Genomic DNA, 19742 nt, shown 5'->3' on the forward strand with positions numbered 1-19742 from the left:
CCTTGGAGAGGGACATCATGCTTGGGAGGGTGGAGGGACAGCGCAGGAGGGGAAGACCCTCTATGAGATGGATTGATTCGGTGACTGGGGTAATCGGAATGGGTGTGTCAGAGGCGGTGCGGTTGGCGCAGGATAGAGCAGGGTTTAGAGCTGTTGTGCATAGGGTCGCTATGAGTAGGAAACGACTCGACAGCACAAAACAACATAACAACAACAACTACAGCTGCTAAAACACTTCCACATGCTCTCACTACCCCATCTTCCTATTAAGCAACATCAACACTGACCTCTTTTGACCTTGGAATTATTATGACAGAAGACTTTCTCTACAATCCCTCAGTACAGAGAAGACCCATCTCTCTCAGCTTTCTCACCAAGATCCTCATCCACTTTCTTTTGATTTTACCCTTCCTATTGGACCTTATTTCCAGCAAGCAAAAATGCTATTCTTTCCCACATATCAGTTAAAGTAATCATTGTTTTTAGATCTCACTTACTTTCCCACTGGTTACTATTCCTGTTTCCTTTTTTCTTTTTAGAGGAAAATTTCTCAAGACCGTTTTTTTAGACTATCATTCTCTCTTAAACTTATTCCAGATTAGATTTTATTTCTACTGCTTCACTCATATCCTCAAGTATGAAGATTACCAGTATCTTCCAGATTTCTAAGTTCAATGGTCAATCCTCAGTCCTTTCTTTTTCTATCATTTGAAACAGTTAATTACACCCTTCTTCTTGATACACTGTTTTTACTTTGCATCCAAGACCCTGTAGGCCTTTGGCTTTGCTCCGACTTATCTGGCTAGTCTTTCCCAGTGTACTCAGTCTTCCTCTCCACCTTCTTGCTGTAGTTCTTACCTTCTGGAGTTCCTCAGGTCATTTCTGGTTCCACTTCTTCATCTACATTTATCATCTTACATAGTCTACAATTTTTAACTGTCAGCTTTTATATGTGTAGATGGCACCCAAGTGTGTCTATAGCTCAAAAGACTTCCTTCCAAACTCCATATTCATATGGCAAAATGTCTCTTTAACATTTTATTTGTCAAATTGATATTACAAATGTTACTTCCTCTTCCCCCTGCAAACCCACTCAACTATCAGTCTCTGTGTTCTTTGGTAGATGACAATCAACTTCATTCTTCCACGACTCTGGTCACAGACCTCAAGTCATCCCCGACTTCACTCTCTCACTTCCCATCTGTTAGGAAATACCAAAAACAACCATCACACTAAAGCGAGAATCAATTCCTTTTTACTGCTGTGATCACTAGCCTTATATTCCTAACCACGATAATAATAATTCCTAGAGTTTAACTTCTTGGATTAGCTGTCCAGCAAGCCAACTGTAGTATGGTGAAAGGATATAAACTGTTTAATCCATATATTTCGTTTCCCTTATATCCATAGGATGCAACATATATAAAAGCACAATGTCCACAGCTGTTGTTATTATATTATTATTAATGATTTCTAGAAATAGTTACAGCTTGCTCAACTTCACTGTCAACACTCTTGGCACCAGCAGTCAGAAATTCAAAATACTAATTGCATTGGGTAAATCTGCTGTCAGGGATTTCTTTAAGTATTGAGAAGTAATGATGTCAGTCTCGAGACTAAGGAGGGCGCTTGATCCAGGCCATGGTCTTTGCAATTACTGCTATGCATCAGAGAGCTGGACAATGACAAAGGATGACAAAAGGAGAATCAATGTCATTGAGTTGTGGTGCTAGAGAAGAGCCTTGAACATACCATGCACTTTCAAGAAAACAAATAAGTGTGTCTTGGAGAGAGTGAAAGCAAATTTCTCTTTGAAAGCTAAGATTTTGAAGCTCCATCTCACATTCTTTGGACATGTGGCCAGGAGGGACTGATCCTTAGAGAAGGATATCATGCTGGGAAGGGTGGAGGGACAGTGCAGGAGAGGAAGACCCCAGATGAGATGAATTGATACAGTAATTACAACAGGCTATGGCTGACTCTGAGAAGAATGGGAATCACAGAACATTTGATTGTGCTTATGCAAAACCTATACTTGGACCAAAAGGCAGTCCTCAGAACATAGCAGGGAGACACTGGATGGTTCAAAATTGGGAAGGTATCTGCAAGGGATGTATTCTGTCTCCATACCTTTTCAATCTGTATGCAGAACAGATCATCCGAGACACCGGGCTGTACGAGGAGGAATATAGCATCAGGATTGGTGGAAGAATCATCAACAACCTGCGTTATGCAGATGACACAACCCTGCTTGCTGAAACTGAGGAGGACCTGAAGCGCTTGCTGCAGAAAGTCAAGGACTGCAGCCTTCAATACAGATTGAAGCTCAACATCAAGAAAACAAAGGTTCTGACCACTGGGCTGATTGGCAGCATCAGTATGGATGGTGAAGAGATTGAGATAACAGTTTGTTTATTTGGCTCCACAGTCAACACTCTTGGTATCAGCAGCCAGGAAATCAAGTGACAAATTGCATTGGGAAAGTCAGCTGTCCAGGGAGCTCTCATAGTCTAGTGGCAAGAAGCTGAACTGCAGTCCCAGAGGTAAGTGGTTTTGAATCCACCAGATGCTCTGCTGGAGAAGGAGGAATAATCGCCTCCTGTACCAGTCAGATCCAATTTGATGGTACACACACACACAAAATAATAAAAATTTTTTAAAAAGGGAAAAAAAGAAAGTCAGTTGTCAGGGACCTCTTCAGAATACTGAAGAGCAATGATGTCAGGCTGGAGTCTAAGGTGTGCCTGATCTGGGTTACAGTCTTCACAATTATGTGCTGTGCATCAGAGAGCTGGACAGTGACTAGGAATGATAGCAAGAGAATTGATGCCTTTGAGCTGTGGTGCTGGAGAAGAGTGTTGAATATACCATGGACTGTTAGGAGAACAAACAGGTTTGTCCTGGAGAGGGTAAAGCCAAAATACTCCTTGGAGTCAAGGATTCTCAAGCTTCATCTGACATTCTTTGGGCATGTTGCAAGGAGGGACTGGTCCTTGGAGAGGGACATCATGTTTGGGAGGGTGGAGGGGCAGCGCAGGAGAGGAAGACCCTCGATGAGATGGATCAATTCAGTAATTGGGGGTAATGAGAGTAGGTGTGTTGGAGACAATGAGGTTGGCACAGGATAGAGCAGGGTTTAGGGCTCTTGGACATAGGGTCGCTTTGAGTAGCAAGCAACTCGACGGCACATAACAACAACAAGGGTAACGGGGGTAGGTGTCTTGGAGTCAATAAGTCTGGTTCAGGACAAGGCAGGCTTTAGAGCTGTTGTACATAGCGTTGCTTTGAGTTGCAGGTGACTTGCTAACACATCATAATAATAGCAAAAAAGAAATTACTTGTTTTTCTAGAAATCAAGTATCCACTTGTACTATTCATAAGTACATAATACTTCTTTCAGAAAGAATAACTTAATTTAGAAATTATTTTAATTATAAAAATATACAAAGTAAAATCCACTCTCTAAGAAAACCTCTGCTGTATTTTTTATATGTCATTCTGGTTTTTTATTTATACATCTTTATTAAGGTTGTTACCATTCATATCTTATTTTAAAAGTGACCTTGAACTCAGCAGCAACTGATCTCTTTAATTCTGAGGTATACTAAAATTTAACAAGTAACGTAAGTGAGACACAAACTGCACTGTACTCCTTTCTTGCTAACCTCATACAGACCAAGCTCAGTGGTCTGGAAGACCAACTCCTACCTGAGAACAGAAGCGGGCTGATTCTCCAGATACAGCACAACATGACAGAACTTCTTTGTACTTGAGAGGTGTCTATGTCCACATTTTCTCAGAGAACTTCAGTCCTTCAACTCCATAGCTGGCTTTAAAATTAAGTCAGGAGGAAGAAAGAGAGGAGACAGTCCAAAAGAATCTTCTCTCTCTGGTATCCTGTAAAGATTGGCACTGACCACACCACTGCGGGACAGGAGTGAATTCTGAGCAAGCTCATACTTGAAGAACTTAACTATGTCCCTTGTAACCTTAGGCTCCAGTTAAAACCAATGAAAACTAGGCAGCCAGCCACAAAGTCAAGGAACTCTGCCATGCCCTCAGGAAAGAGAAACAGAATCGCCACCTGTGGAAATGAACCAGCCTCTTTCACTTGCCTTGGCTATATATATAGTTCAATAAATCTCTACTACTATCATGTATATTAACATTCCTGGATAAGACTCAGAAAATTATATTTTTAACATAGTTGCAGGTGATTCTGATACAGTATTTTGCAAAGTGTGAACTAGAATTATCTTTTCCTTACACAGTAACTAAAATGTTTCTAAAAATAACATACATTTTCATATTGGCATATAAAATGACTCACTACAAGTTTAAAAAATTGCAAAGGATAAAGTCTGAAAAATTAATAAATATCAAGAGTTTAATATGAAATTATTTCAATCTTAAAATGGAGCTAGCCTTATCCATTTATTTTTAAGTAGGATTATACAAACTCTGTTTTAAGATGCAGGAATTTTACATAGTTCCTTTTTATCTCCTAAGAATATCTGAATTTTTATTCACTTCTGGAATCTCAACTCTGTCGAACTGGATGATGAATAAAAATGACAGAAGAATTGATACTTTAGAGCTGTGATCTTGGAAATAGTCCTCATGGGCTGCCAAAAAAATAAACAGGTAAGTTTTGAAGCAAGTGCAGCTACAATGCTCCTTGTAGGCAAGGATGGTCAGTCAAGTTTTGTCTCACAAACCTTGGGAATGTTGCAATGACAGGTTTTTCCTTCAAGAGGAGTTATCATGCTTAGAAAGGTGGAGGGTAAATTAAAAAGAGGAAGATATTCATTGGATTGATACAGTGGCTCCAAAAATGTGCTCAAGTATGTCAGAGATGATGAGGATGGCACAAGGTAAGACATGGTTCAGATCTGTTGTTTATGAGATTGCTGTAAGTTGACTCAATGTGATGGCACCTAACAACAACAAAAACAACCCTGTAACGAACAAAAAGAGGGAAAAGTAAAGATGCATTAAGAATAATTAGTTTAAGGGAGCTTTGGTGGCCTAGTGGCAAGAAGTTGCACTGCAATCCCAAAGGTACACTGTTCAAATCTCTGCTGGAGAACGGGGGGCAATCTTCTCCTGTACCAGTCAGATCCAATTTGATAATACCTACCAATCAATCAGTCAATAAATAAATAAATACATAAATACAAAAAAGTAAAATTTTTTTAAAAAAGAATAATTAGTCTAATTAACTACTGGATCACAAGAATCTCAACCTCCATGACCTGAGACCAGAAGCAATAGACTGCTCTCAGCCAGATGGTACACAAACCATCACTGGTGACCAAGTTGAAAGGGATCCAGTCAGAGATCCTGGATGGAGCAGAGGGAAATGCAGAATTCACAAACACAGAAATGTTTAAGCTGAGCTGTTTAGCAGAGACTGGGAGAACCCTGAGACAATATTCTTTAGTCAACATTTGGAGCTGGAACTTCACTGACACCTGAACCTCTACTTTGAGTCAAACAACAGGAGAACACCACCATCACTGCTTAAAATAATCAATCACACAAGATCAAAAGGGCAAGATCTGCCCAAGAAGAAAACTCAGAAGACAACATTTTTACAGAGATAAAAGGTAGTAATAACAATGAGGAAAAAGAATACATTACATTGTGAAAACTGCAATTAATGTCATAAAACTAATATGCATAAATGGCTAAAGGGAATTGATTTGCTTTGCAAACTTTCACTGAGAACAATAAAAATCACAAACTTTACCTGAGAATAATACAACATCATGAATGCCTTCCCCTCCCCATGAATGCCTTTTGTTGTTATTGTTAGGTGCCATCGAGTAGAGTAGGACTCACACAGACCCTATGAACATCCCCTCTCTTAATTCCCATGCAATAGAAATATAAAAATAATTTTATAAGATTTCCTGTGACAATGAGAATTTTAGAGTCACTAACTTACAGACTGAATTATCATAGTTATTTTTATTAGTATTTAATCTATCAAAACACATTACAACAACTATTAATCAGTAAACTTTTAATTTCATTGAAACTTTATCTCTTCCTAAAATGAATGAACTGCTAAGAAGAACTAACAGGTCAGTCCTGGAGAGGGTAAAACCAGGCTGTTTCTTGGAGGTAAGACTTTTGATAAGCTCCATCTCACGTACTTTTGGGATTGCAGCGTGGACTCTTATCACTAGGCTGCAGGAAAACTCAAGTATTTTGCATTAAAACAAATTATTTTAACAATTATAAGATTGTACTATGTCAAAGACTGAAAACTTATGAGATCAAGGTAAAGAAGACAGTGTCAATTAGTTCTCTTTGGCTCACATAGGTTCCACCCACATACAAAATAAGATACTTGGGCATGTTGTCAGAAAGTAGGAATCACAGACTTAATCCCAAATATCCAAATAAAAAAAAAAGACTTTGCAATTTCCCCCCTTCTAAGTGAATACTGAGAAGGACAGTATAACATAAAAAAATTAAGCAATGTAAGATCTGTAGTGTTAAAAAAAATGACGATTTCTTATTATTAAAAAGAGAAGTGGGTTATTGCACAAGTTACATTTTAGGTAATTTGATTGAGACACCTGGTTTTACTTGAGTGCATTCATTTGAGGCAAATCAAGACAAAGGCACACAAGAATTATATAACTCATAAACATAATAATATATTACTATTAAAGTCAAGCATTCTTTCAGCTATGGCAAAGAAATGAAGGGTTTGAAGTGTTTCCTTCTCTTCTTTGAATAGTCCTGACAATAGGTTTAGCTAGAGAAAAGGTTGAGGCATGAACTAAAATGAAATTAAATGTATCAACAGATTTTTTTTCTTATATCTTTTCCTACTACCTCTAAATATCATGAACAATAAAGATTTTTAATGCATCTGTGCATCTGTGCCATTGACTCTGGACCATAACAAAAAATGGTTTTAAGATTTCTCAACTTTCTCAAGCCATTTCCTCAACTTCAGCTCTGTATTGATCATCAATAACTCTATAGAAGACTTATAAAAATTGCACCCAGTGAAGATATTTCCTGCCTGACACCTTTCCAATGGCTCCAAGCATTGTCTACAGCTCAAGGCATATTTGTAGTACAGCATACTCCATTTTCCTCTGCCCCGTAAGACCTATCCTCTTTTGAGTCTTCAGCAATATCACCTCACAATTCATTCCCTCTTGCATCATGTATCAATCACAATAAGTAACTTACAGTTCTTTAGATAAACTCTGCTCTTTCCTTCCTCCACCTGACTTAGTCTACAGTCTTCTCTGATTGCTCAGGACGCCTACCCTAACTGTTTCAAGTAGCACATCCTCCTTTGTGTTACACTATGTGCCCGTGAGAACATCCTGAATGTCTCATTGCAGTTTATCTGTGTACATTTTCCTTCTCTTCAAGTCCAACCTTCTGCCAACTCCCTCCTTTCCCACACCCTTCTAAAAGAATCTTCATTCATGAATAAATTATTTAAATACAAATTAAATGAGTACATTATTTAAATTAGTAAATTAATAGAAGCAAGGTATTGGATATTAATAATGCACAACGTGTTACTAAGTAAGAGCCAGATATGATCGAAGAGCAGCAATATCTCTGATGTCACAGCCATTGGTGTGCAATGTCTAAGATTACAACACAAGATAGACATGTGTTCTAACCAAGTCAAAGGACATCCCCTAGGAGTTCTCCTAACTGTGCCATACAGCTCAAGAGACAAGAGGGGCTTGTTCTCAATGTTCACATCTACTTATCTTAAATGGTGGTACACTGGAATAGTCTCAGAATTAAGAAAGAAAAAAAAAATCAAGGTTACACTGTGGAGTGTACTGGGGTGGTGGGAGGGGTGCAGGGGAATTGTATACCAAAGAAAGAATTTTTCTTTTGCTTTTCAAAGAGAGGAGCGAACTGGGAGTGGGGAGGGTGGGGAGGGGTGGGCAGGGAGAAAAGTGCAACAATCAATGAATGAATGGAAATCCAAAATCTCTGTAAATGTTCATTAAAATGAATTTAAAAAATTCATATAAAAAAGGAAGTAAATTAAATCATCACCAGAAAAGAGCAGAGGACATATTTGTAAATGATTTTTTGTAATTTTTTTATTTTAATAATTTTAATGAACATTTACAGAGATTTTGGATTTCCATTCATTCATTGCTGCAGTTCTCTCCCGCCCAGCCTCCCACCTCACCCTAATTCACTCCTGTCTTTGAAAAGTAAAATAAACACTCTCTCCCTGGTACACAATCCCCCCCGCACCCCTCCCACCGCCCCAAGTACATTCCACTATGCAACCTTAATTGTTTATTTCTAGTTTAACAAATATACTGTTCCATGCCTCTATATAATTTGTCATTTCAGATAAAGAAATCATCCCCTACTTCCCTTTATCTTAAGTTTTGAAAAGTTTATTTTTGCCTAAAACTCTTCCTCAAGTAAAATGATCAGAAAAATTAGCAATTCAAGTCCAGCACATCCACATAATCAAATAAGACACATCTCAGGAATGTAGTGATGATTCTACCCCGATCAATCTAGAATGCAAGTGACTTGATAACCAGATTTAAGAAGAAAATCACCTGGTAATTTCAGAACCTATACTCACAAAAAATTAAAATCAAACTGTGTGTGTAAAGGTTCAGAAAAAATTCTCAAACTCATTGCACTGGGTCATAGTGATCCTCCACTGGGTCTCTGAGGTGACAAACTGTAACAGGAGAATATCACTCATCTTTCTCCTGTGGAGCTGCTGGTGGATTCGAACCACTAAAGTCATACATTCTCTAGGTAGGAGTGCAACAAAGACTACTCCACCAAAGCACTAAAGAAGTATACTGTATGCTATTTTTCAACTTTGTTTTGGAGGTCTTGGCCAGTCACAAAAGGAAGATGTGACGATTTGCTTCTATGAAGGTTAAACAAACAAAAACACTGCTGCTGTCAAGTCAATGCAGACTTGCAGAGCTGTGGAGAAGTCCCCATTGAGCTGCACTTCTAACCAAAGGCTGTAATTCTCTAGCAATTGAATTCACCAATGATTTGGCGGGAGAAATATGAGCAGACTCTCCCATTAGAACTTGCAGCCTTGGAAATCTAATGAAAAGTTGCTATGTGTCGGAACTCATCCAATGACAGCGAGTATATGAGTGAGCTTTTTAAGGAATTACCATGAAAGCATTAAAACAGTCAGTCAGAATGAGAGAATTCTGTACATATTGACATTTAAGGTACCAGATTTGTTGTAAAAGAGGGGGGGGAAGCTAATATCAGAATTCCATGTACAATGTGGTCATAATCAAACTGCATTTTTATTCTATTTAAATTGCACATCTGAGACATCATTCTGTGGGTATGTATGTTAAGTGCATTCAAATAAGTCAAATACTATCCAAGAAACTGACAAGAATCATTGGGGGTTTGAATGGAGCATGATGCATGAATCTGTTGTTCCCTCTACCTTAGGCACCATCTGAATTGTACATAAAGATCATGAAACATTATAACAGTTCTAAGAAAGGAAAAGCATGTCTTTTCAAAGCTTCAGCCGTTTCTATTGTTTCATGCTGAAAGACAAAGTAACCTGTTCCATTAAACTTACTTTCTATCCTAATAAAATGCTTACAATAGATTAAACAAAGAGGAAGAGAAGTGGGCACTTAGCAGACAGCAAAGGAAAATCTCACCACTAGTCAGTTACAAGAGTGATTATAAGTTCTGGTTAATACAGAACAGGATTGTTTCTTACAGCTTCAGGTGAAAGTGTTAAGGTTTTAATCATTTACATTTCTATATTGCTTGATTGTACATAGAGTATATTGAGCAGGCTATATGTGAGCCTGCTATCAGCTGCTCTGGAGAAACAAAACTGGGAACCTAGGAAACAAAGATAAGAACTCAGAATTCTTCCTCGGCTGCTGCTTTGGTTTAAAGGAATTTAAGTGAAAATTCACAAAGCTAATTAGTTTTCCATTTAACCATCTATGCACATTTTGTTTTGCAGCATTAATTACAATACACACAATATAACCACACTCTTCCCATTTTATTTCTATAATGCTCATTTGCATTAATTCTCCCTCTTCCTGCTTTCTGAGCTTTGACCTTGTGCAAACGTGTAATCTTATGGCTGATTTTCCTGAAGAGTGAGTTCCTCCAATGGTGTTACTGTTCATCGTATAGGGATCTCTGTTGTTTGACTACAAGTTGAACCACAGAGGCAAATTTTGTTCCAGGTTTGAGGAGTGACTAAGGACCATAGTACTGGGGGTCTTCTCTGTCTGCTGGACCAGTAAGTCTGACCATTTTTTTTTTTTAATTTTGTTCCACATTTTATCTTGCTCTATTCAAGCCTTTTTAATGTGGTATCTTTTGAAATGAAGAGACTTATTTTTCATTTATACTTTTTCCTACAGTTTAAAAATTACACCTTGTGACTAAATTGTGATATAGTCATATATAGACTCCTACAGATAGCATTGTTGTTGTTGTTGTTAGGTTGTAGAGTACGACTCATAGCGACTCTATGAACAAAAGATCTGAACCCTGTTCTATTCTGTGTCATCCTCACACTTCCTGACACACAAGAGCCCACTGTGGCAGTAACCATGTCAATCCACCTAGTTGAGGGTTTTCCTTTCCTTTGCTGATCCTCCACCTTTCCCAGAATCCTGTCCTTCTCCAAGGAATAGCACCTTCTAGCAACATGTCCAAAATATGTGAGGCAAAGTTTCATCATTCTTGCCTCCAAAGAACACTCCAGTGGCACCCTTTCCAAGACATATATGTTTGTTCTTTTGGTCGTCCATTGGATGTTCAGTGCTCTTCTCTAACACCACAGTTCAAAGGCTTCAATCTTTTCCTGTCATCCTTATTCATTGTTGAGCTCTCAGATACATAGCAAGTAATCATAAAGGCCACAGCCTGAATCAGATGCACCTTAGTCCTCAAATTGACTCCTCAATAAGTTGGAGAAGTCCCTAACTACAGATTTTCCTACAGCAATACATCTTTTTTCCTTACTGCTGGTACAAAGGGTGTTAATTGTGGATCCAAGCAAGATGAAGCTGTTGACAATTTCAATCTCCTCTCCATCCATCATGATGCTGCCTATTGGTCCAGTGGTAAGAATCTTTGTTTTCTTTATATTGAGATGGAATCCATATTGAAGGCTGCATTCCTTGATCTTCTGCAACAGTGCTTCAATTCCTCCTCACTTTCAGCAAGCAAGATAGTGTGTGAGTGTGTGTGTGTGTGTGTGTGTGTGTGTACACACACATATACATACACACATCATAAACACACAAAACCATATACATACACATACATAATATAGTGACCTCCTACATACAGACTCTTACGTATAGAAAAGCAAGTAAGTGAACAGCAGTTGCCTACAGCAACAGGCACGGTTCTCACATGCATAGTGTTCAAGAAAAGAAGTCAGACAGAAATAGTTCCTTTACATAAAGTTCAAAAATAGATGAAACTAAGCTATGATCGCCTTTGAGGAAAAAATATGAGTTTTTAAAAGGGAAGGGGAAAGTGAGCTTCTTGAATGCTGGTGCTGTGGGCCCACAAGTGGATTCTGCCTCACTACAATCCTATCTACAACAAAGCACAACTATCCCATAGCTTTCCTACATGGTCACCTTTATGGAAACAGACTGTCAGATGTTTTCTTCTATGAAACTGCTGATGGATTCGAATCATCAACCTTTCAATTAGCAGTTGAGTTCAACCTTGTGTCACTAGGGCTCCTTAAAACTGTGGCACAGACTCCATTATATAAAAGTTTATCTTCATTTGTGCAAAAGAAATCCCAAAACGGATTTGATGGCTTCATTCCATTTTCTCTAAGGCCCAATAGAGTAACTAAAATATAACCCACTGCCATCAAATTGATTCCACTTTACAGCTACCTTGTAAGACAGAGAACTGCCCCATAGGATTTCAGTGAGTAATCCCCCATAGGTTCTCAGTGCTGTAATCTTTGGAGGGAACCCTGGAGTGCTGGTTAAGCGTTATAGGCTGGTAACACAAAGGTCAGCAGTGATCCCACTATTTGCTGTATAGGAGAAGGGGGTGTGGCATTCTGTTTCATCAAGATTAGTCTCAGGTGCCCTGTGAGGTCACGAGGACTTGAAACTCTGCAGCAATGGGTTTGCTTTGTGCTAAACTTTGCAGACAGAGACTCCCACATCTTTCTCCTGAGGAGAAGCTTGTGAGTTCAAACCCACCAGCTGATGAGTGCTTTACCACTGTACCACCAGGACTCTTTACAAACATATACTGGTATCCTGTCCACATTGACTTAAAATTTGGCCTTTGGATAATGCATTGCAACAGAGAAATTGTAGTGTAACAAGAGTTGATTAAATAAGCCCTAACTGAATTTTTTAAGACCAGAAGCATTTTCAGTTGCTTTCAATTACTTAAGTGAGTCTCTATAGTATTAAAGGTATCATTAAAATTCCTTTGAATTTTTTTTTTTTTATATAGAGGTCAAAAAGCAGCAAGAAATTACCAAGTCAATTTCTCCAGATGTTCCCAGAGAGCCTCATATGCTCCCCTTTATTATTTACTTGACTAAGTTAGGTCCTAAATTTTTGTTTCCAGTCAGTATAATTCTTAAAGTTTCCTTCTCCCTCCCCTCCATGCTTTCCTTTTGGGACCTTAAAATAATGGTATATGAACTGGGGCAAGGGATCTATTCTCCAACCTACGCTTTCCCCTGTCCCCACGTGGCATTGTGATCTTTTCCAAACTGTAGTGTCAGTTTATTTATTAATGATGCTTGGGCACGTTGCCAGGAGGGACCAGTCTTTGGAGAAGGACACCATGCTTGGAAGGGTAGAGGGACAGTGCAAGGGAGGGAGACTCTGGATGAGATAGATTTGCTAACTGGGGTAACAGGGGTAGGTGTGTCGGAGACAATGAAATTGGGTCAAGATAGGGCAGGGTTCAGAGCTACTGCACACAGGATTGCTGTGAGTCACAGGCATCTAGAGGTCAAATAACAACAACATGTGCACTCAGTAAAGTTATAACCTTTCTAGATCTAATTCATAAAATAAAAACCCAAAACCTAAACTCACTGCTGGCAAGTTGACTCTCACTCATATCAATTATTCATGAGGCTTCTGTGGCTAGAATTCTGTTCTAAGGGAGGAGACAGCCATCTTTCTTCCTTGGAGCACCCAGTGGATCCAAACTGCCAACCTTTCGATTAGGAGCCTGAGACTTTAGAGACTATGCTCTTCAGGGTTCTCTGGAAAATGAATTGAATGAACTAAAATATTTCTAATACTTTTAACATTCCACAAGTCCTGACTATTTAAATTTCTTAGGTCTACTCCCTTCTTCTGCCCAAGATCTTTTCTGAGCTGCTGACCACACACTGGGATTCCTTTTCTTTAATATCAAGCTCCAGCCCCATTAGCATAAGAGGAGTTAATCTTCCAATCTATAGCTTAGTAAACTAGTGAAAACCAGGCTTATCCATTTATCCGTGACTGTCCTGTGGTAATTCTTCTATGCCCAGAAACTACAAGTTTCTCCTAATCGCTCATCTGTGTAGTTTTCAATTTCAGGTCTATCAAGATCACTCTATGCAAGTGATGATAGCCTATCACAAAGATCTAAATGATATACAACAAACACACCCATCGCCTAGGTAGTGAAAGAAGATACTTATGGTAATTTCTCTGGATGCATACTATAAAGAAAAATTCATTAATATCTTACACAGCCTGTTGGCTATGAAGAAATTAAAACTCAAAGTACAGTAGGGTAATTAAACATTCTGAGCTATTTCTAGCTCTACTTAACTGGTAAAGCAAGGCTGTCTGACTCACCAGGAAGGGTGGTGAACAGCTCTAACCATTCTGTAACAAAAGGAATTCAAATTGAAAACAAGCCAGAGTGGAGGTGGACCTTACAAGCTGAGGGATGGGTATTTCTCTATTTCAATTCCAAATATTTTAAAGGGAAAGATTTCAGAGGTGTCCTGAGGTTCTGGCGGTGTGATAAGCTTCTGCAGATTGCTTATGTACAATAACATCTCATGCTAGGTCCCCTTTCCTGTAAGAGCCGTGGCCCTCACATACAGCAAAGCTTTTACACACCACCATTTCCCAGGAACGGTAACATTACAAGAGAAACCAAATATTCACAGCTAATTTTGTTTCAGAAAACATAAGAACTTTCCCTCTTTTAATTTTTTCTCTCTCATTCCTGGGACAGTTAGGTCACCACCAAATGGTATTATTTTAATCCCACAAATATTAACCCCATTTCCCCATGATGATTCTGAGGAAAACAACGTAATGATATTTATTTTTATGTCTTAACAAGCAGTAAAAAATTTCAGCAAAAGAGAGGAAGACTCCCATCAAGATCAATTGACACAGTGACGGTAGCAGTGGGCCCAAGGTTATCAGAGATAGTGAGGATGGCATAGAATAGATTGGGATTCAGCTCTGTTGTTCAAAGGGTTGCTATGAGTCGTACTTGACTCAAAGGCACCTAAGAACACCACCACGGCTGCCTTCTCCACCAAATCACCATGGCTGGGTTGCAATCCCTCTGCTGATGGCCAGTGCTCCCATCAGGCAGTCCTCTCTCTTTTGCTCAAGATCTCTTTCAAGCCTTAAGGTCTACCAACGACACCTTTCCTTTGGTCCTCTCTTTGGTGTCAAGTAATAGCTTCTGAATAAAATGTCATCAAGGCACCAGACTCAAGTGAGTGCAGACAGTATAAAGACAGCATGGGCTCATGACAAATAAATAAATCTTTTCCCCAGGGTGGCCAGAGAATTGGATGTGAATAGCATGAAATCCACACAGCACATATGAAATACAAATGCTTGAGTCTGCCCTCCCATTATACTGACTTAATAGCTAACACACTAAGTAGCAAAGAAGATATCAAAAGACTCACTGCATTAGATAAAGTTATTGTAAAGGACATCTTTAATGTGCTAAAGAGCAAGGCTGTCAGTCTAAAGACTAAGGCACACCTCACCCAAGCCATGATTTTCAATTGCTTCATATATGTATAAAAGTTGGATAGTGAATAAAAAAAAAAGACTAAAGAAAAATGGATACCTTTGAATTGCAGTGTTGGTGAAGAACATTGAATACTCCATGGACTTCTAAATGCAGACAAATCTGACTGCAAAATAGGACAGGCAGGATGCACACACACAAAGGTGGTGAGATTTCACCTTACATATTTTGGGTATGTTATTTGGAGGGGTCTGCCCTTGGGAAAGGGCTTCAAGCTTGGAAAATTAAAGGATGAGTGAAGGACAGGAAAATTTTAAACAAGATGGACTGACACAGTCAATGAAACAATGGACAGGCTTAATCATTACCCGTGAAGCACCCACTGGGAGACTGTATGGTGCAGGACAGGGCAGAGTTTCATTCTACAAAACATAAGGTAACTTTGAGATCGAGTCAATTAGATGGTACTTAACAACAAACTCTCTAAGGAAAAAAAAAACCACCAAAACAAAATCCTAAATAGTTCTAGCAATGTGAGACTACAAGACTTCAGATACATTTAACTTTAGGTATCTTCAAGTATCTAGACTCTAATTACTCCATTTCTGGGTTCACCATACCCAAACCGAACCCTGATACATGGTGACCCTCCACTGGGTATCCAAAGATGTAAATCTTTAAAGGAAAACACTGTTTATATCTTTCCCACAGAGGGGTTTATGGGTTTTAGCCATCGATCTTTTGGTTGGCAGTGCAATCCATTACACCTCCAGAACTCTGTGTTTAGGGTGCGAAAAAAATGCATTTCCCTCAGACCAGAAAACCACTGTAAAATGAAACTATATGTTAAATTACAAACTAAATTATTTCAAGACACCAGGTGTTTGAACAAATAACTTTTAGAATACCAAAGATGTCTTACATCTTTGTTATGTCTTTATTTTTAACATACGACAAAGTAAATATGCTAACTTTGAATAACAGGTTAAAAATAAGTTTCCTCTAGGCAAGAGGTCGTTCTTGTTCAGCTCTGCACTGTAATTCCAAAGGAACATGGTTCAAATCCACTAGCTGTTTCAGAGGGGAAAGATGTACAATCTCCTCTCATGCGATTGAAAGTCTTTGAAAACCTGCTAGAAGGTCACCTATGGGTTGATTCCAACTTGATGGTACTCAACAACAATAACAACTTGTATTAGAGAGTTCTGGTGGCATATTCCAGAGAAGTTGTACCTCTTTGGGGTTCAAACCCACCAGTGATTCTAGAAGAGAAAGATGATCTAGAAGATCAAGCTCTTCCCATGTGATTTACTGTTGTATGTGCTGCTGAGCTGGAAATGACTCATAGCCGACCTTCCAGCAAATTTTCAGAGGGTGTTAATCACATGAGAGGAGACTGGCCATCTTTCATATACGGAGTAGCTGGTGGACCCAAACCTCATGTCTTTGGGTTGACAGCACAATTCCTAACCACTACCTCCCCCAAACACCTTGGAGGGTCACTTACAAGTTGGTTCCAAATGGACAGCAAAGAGTAAGTGAATGAACATATATTGGGGAGCTCTGGTAGCCTCGTCCTTAGGGAGTTACACTGCTAAGCCAACAGCTGAGCTTTCCTGGCATTTCAAATCCACCAGCGGCTCCTCAGGAGGAAGACAAACTATCTACTCCTGTGCGATTTGCGGCCTCAGAAACTCAGCAGAGTCAGCTATTCCAATCAGTCAGTCCTGATTTGTGAGTAAAAGTATACTAGCAGAATATTGAGCACTTACAAGTATCTCAAGCAGCTGAGGAGAGCAATATGTGCCATCGCTCGGCCAAGCCAAGGGCGCTGGCTGGAGTGCTAGTTGCCTTTTTCAGACAATGGCTGAGCCTCTTATTATAGAAAAGTATCCGTAGAGTCCACACAACAGAATCACTTAAACTGTCTCCTCTTCCCATTCCCAACTTATCCAAAACCTTAAAAAGCTCTGGGAACACAGCTCATTACTGGAAAACCAACAAAACAAAACAAATAGACTATATTACTCTCAAGACTCTAGGAATGGAAGACAGAAGCAAGTATGAAGAAATACACGAAATATTTTTGTTTACTGTGATAAGTCATGTTGGCTCCAAGGGTCAGGGTAGAAATATATTCTTAGTTTACAGAAGACTTTCTAAAATGTAGGACAGGAGAAAGACATCATGTTTTTCTTCTAAGGTTCTTCTAGGTGAGCTTGAACCTCTGCCTTTATGTTACTGAGTTTATTAGCCACAAATTCCCAATTATTACTTTAGATAAAGGGGAAAAATCATTCTAACCTGTACTTCCTTCTTATTCAGCAAATGTCCATGAATACAAGGAAGATAGCCATGATTCATCGGTGGAGAGAAGACAAAGTTTGTCAATACAAACCAAAACTTTTGTTTTCACTAGAATACTCTTTTAATCATCCAAACTATACCAGATTGAGAAAATACTTAGCATGCTACTTCATATCGCAACCAGTCACTTCAATTTTAGAAGATCAAATGTGGGAATGAAGACTTAACAACAAAATGGCTCCTTGGTAAGGATCTTTTCATTCTATAAATGAGGCATTGTAGGAAAAAATGTTATAAAGTCTAGGCAAGGTCTTGGGAAGGTCAAAATAAGAGACTAAGTGAGGCTGTGAAGGATTAGGATGTTGACCTTGAGCTCAACTAGCAATGTTTTCAATCACTGAAATGAATTGGTAATAATGCTTAAGAATCTTGCCTTGTGGGCCATATGAACTTTGATCTACTTATGTTTATTAAATAGCAGAAATGAGAAGAATTCTTTTCCTCTAGTTGTTGAGTTAGAACCATTGCTCATCCTTATCCCATGAAGAAGCTGGTGCATTCAAACCACATGCTTTTGGGATTGCAGTGCAGCTTCTTACTACTATACCACCCATATTGGGCTATTAACCAAAAGGTTGGCATTTCAAATCCACCAGCCACTCCAAAGGAGAAAGATGGTCAGTCTTCTCCTGTACATTTATAGCCTTGGAAAACCTGATTTAAGGTTAATCTGAAAAAACTTGAAAGCAGTGAGTTTTATTACCAGATTTATCTAAATAAGAACATATGTCTAAGACCAGCAACAAAATACAAGCCAATTTTCAGAGAAAACGAAAAAGACAAAAGTGTGTCAGACACATTATTGATAAACATATAAAAAGATACATGAAATTAAGATATAGCTATATGAAATACAGTTATAGTTATATGAAATAAAGACATAGCCATTGTCTTAGTATTTTAAATTCATGCAAACATTGCATTTAAAACAGGGGGGAGAAAAAAAAACACCAAAAAAACCCAACCAACATTTCGAGTCCCATTCCATTTAAAATAGATTCATGTTCCTGGGAAGGGTTCCAGGGAGTTGGATTGCTTCAAATTGGTCATGCATTAAATAAAGCTTTGTCTAACAAAAGCGAAAGAATAACTGATATGGTATCTGTACATTCACTCTGCACAAGGTTCTTTTGGCTCAAAAGCATTACTCAAAGGTAAATAGCAAATCAGATTACAGCTCTGGAGAATCCTACTCTGCCTCTTTTAGCAACACTGCCAGCTCACATCAACACTATAAGAGGGCTAACCAACTGTGTCATAAGGAATTTGTCATCTACCCTGTCTATTAGTTCCCCAAAGGTTCTCCTAATTTACACATAGTCCCTCCATTCATTCATTCGATTGCATTCACCTTTCATCTGTAAGAGATTTACTTGCGATAAATGTGTATGGCTCACTTTAACAGCAAATCTTAAAAGAAAAGACTTCAGCAGTTGCATTTTAGAAGGAAACAAAACCCAAATTCTGAGAGTCTACTGAACTAAAACTAAAAAGCCTTTACAGCAAGAGATTCATTCCTGGGTACCTGGTTTCCTTTCACTTTACCTGCTTCAGTGTACTTCAATCCTACTTTTTCTTCAGCGTCTTTTGTTTTTGGGGGTGGCCAGACAGCTTGGAGTCTGCCAGGAGTCCTGTCGTCCTGCTCAGTGGGGCTTTGGTCTGGCTGTTGAAACAAGGAGCAAAGACAGTTAAATTAAATACTTTCAGAATCAATTAGTTACTGAAAACACACTAATAACTCTCCTAACATTCATGACCAAGTGCACATTTCTCTTACTACCAAAAACTGAGACACTGTCTCATTACAGTATGATCTTTTTCTAGAAACACAGAGGTGAAAAATAAAAACCAATTCAAGGGTAAGCATTACACAACCCTTTATAGATGGCTTTTTATCATATAACTGTACAAAGAAAATAAGCCACTTTGATGTCAGGACACAGAGTTTATAGGAATGTCTACAAAGGCATCCTACACAACTCCAATGTTCGGGGGTTTTATTAATTATTTTTGTGATATGCATGCAAAGTTACAAAGCATACGGATCTCCATTCAATAATTCATATTTTGCACTTTCCATATACATTATAGCTCAAGACATAGGAAGTTCTAGTTCCTCGGGGCACAGCACTATTAACCCAAAGTTGGAATCCACCAGCTGCTTCATGGGAGAAAGACGGACAATCTTCTCCAGTGTTATTTACAGCCTCAGAAACCTAATGGGAGGTCAGCTATGAGTCAGTTCCAACTCGACAGCAAAATGACATTGAGTAGTCCATTGGACATCTTTGTGGGAGGAGGATAGTCAATCTCCTCCCATGCAATTCACTATCTCTGAAAACCCACCAGAGGATCAGGTATAG

The 19742-nt window shown here is 38.8% G+C and overlaps 1 protein-coding gene across 3 annotated transcripts in view; it reads right to left on the bottom strand.

The window, feature by feature from the left end:
* The window catches only part of FMN1 (formin 1), a 580566-nt gene that overhangs the window by 399554 nt on the left and 161270 nt on the right, over window positions 1–19742 (bottom strand). For 2 of the 3 annotated variants that reach the window (XM_006883051.1, XM_006883053.1), the window contains one exon: window positions 18925–19042. The exons of the other annotated variant lie outside the window; for it this stretch is intronic. In XM_006883051.1, coding sequence (XP_006883113.1) covers window positions 18925–19042 — 118 coding nt within the window. The remainder of the gene's footprint in view (window positions 1–18924; window positions 19043–19742) is intronic. 3 annotated transcript variants of the gene reach the window in all.

The sequence above is a fragment of the Elephantulus edwardii genome, unplaced genomic scaffold (assembly GCF_000299155.1).
Source record: "Elephantulus edwardii isolate Elephantulus edwardi_28Jun2011 unplaced genomic scaffold, EleEdw1.0 scaffold00026, whole genome shotgun sequence".
Lineage (NCBI taxonomy): Eukaryota > Metazoa > Chordata > Mammalia > Macroscelidea > Macroscelididae > Elephantulus > Elephantulus edwardii.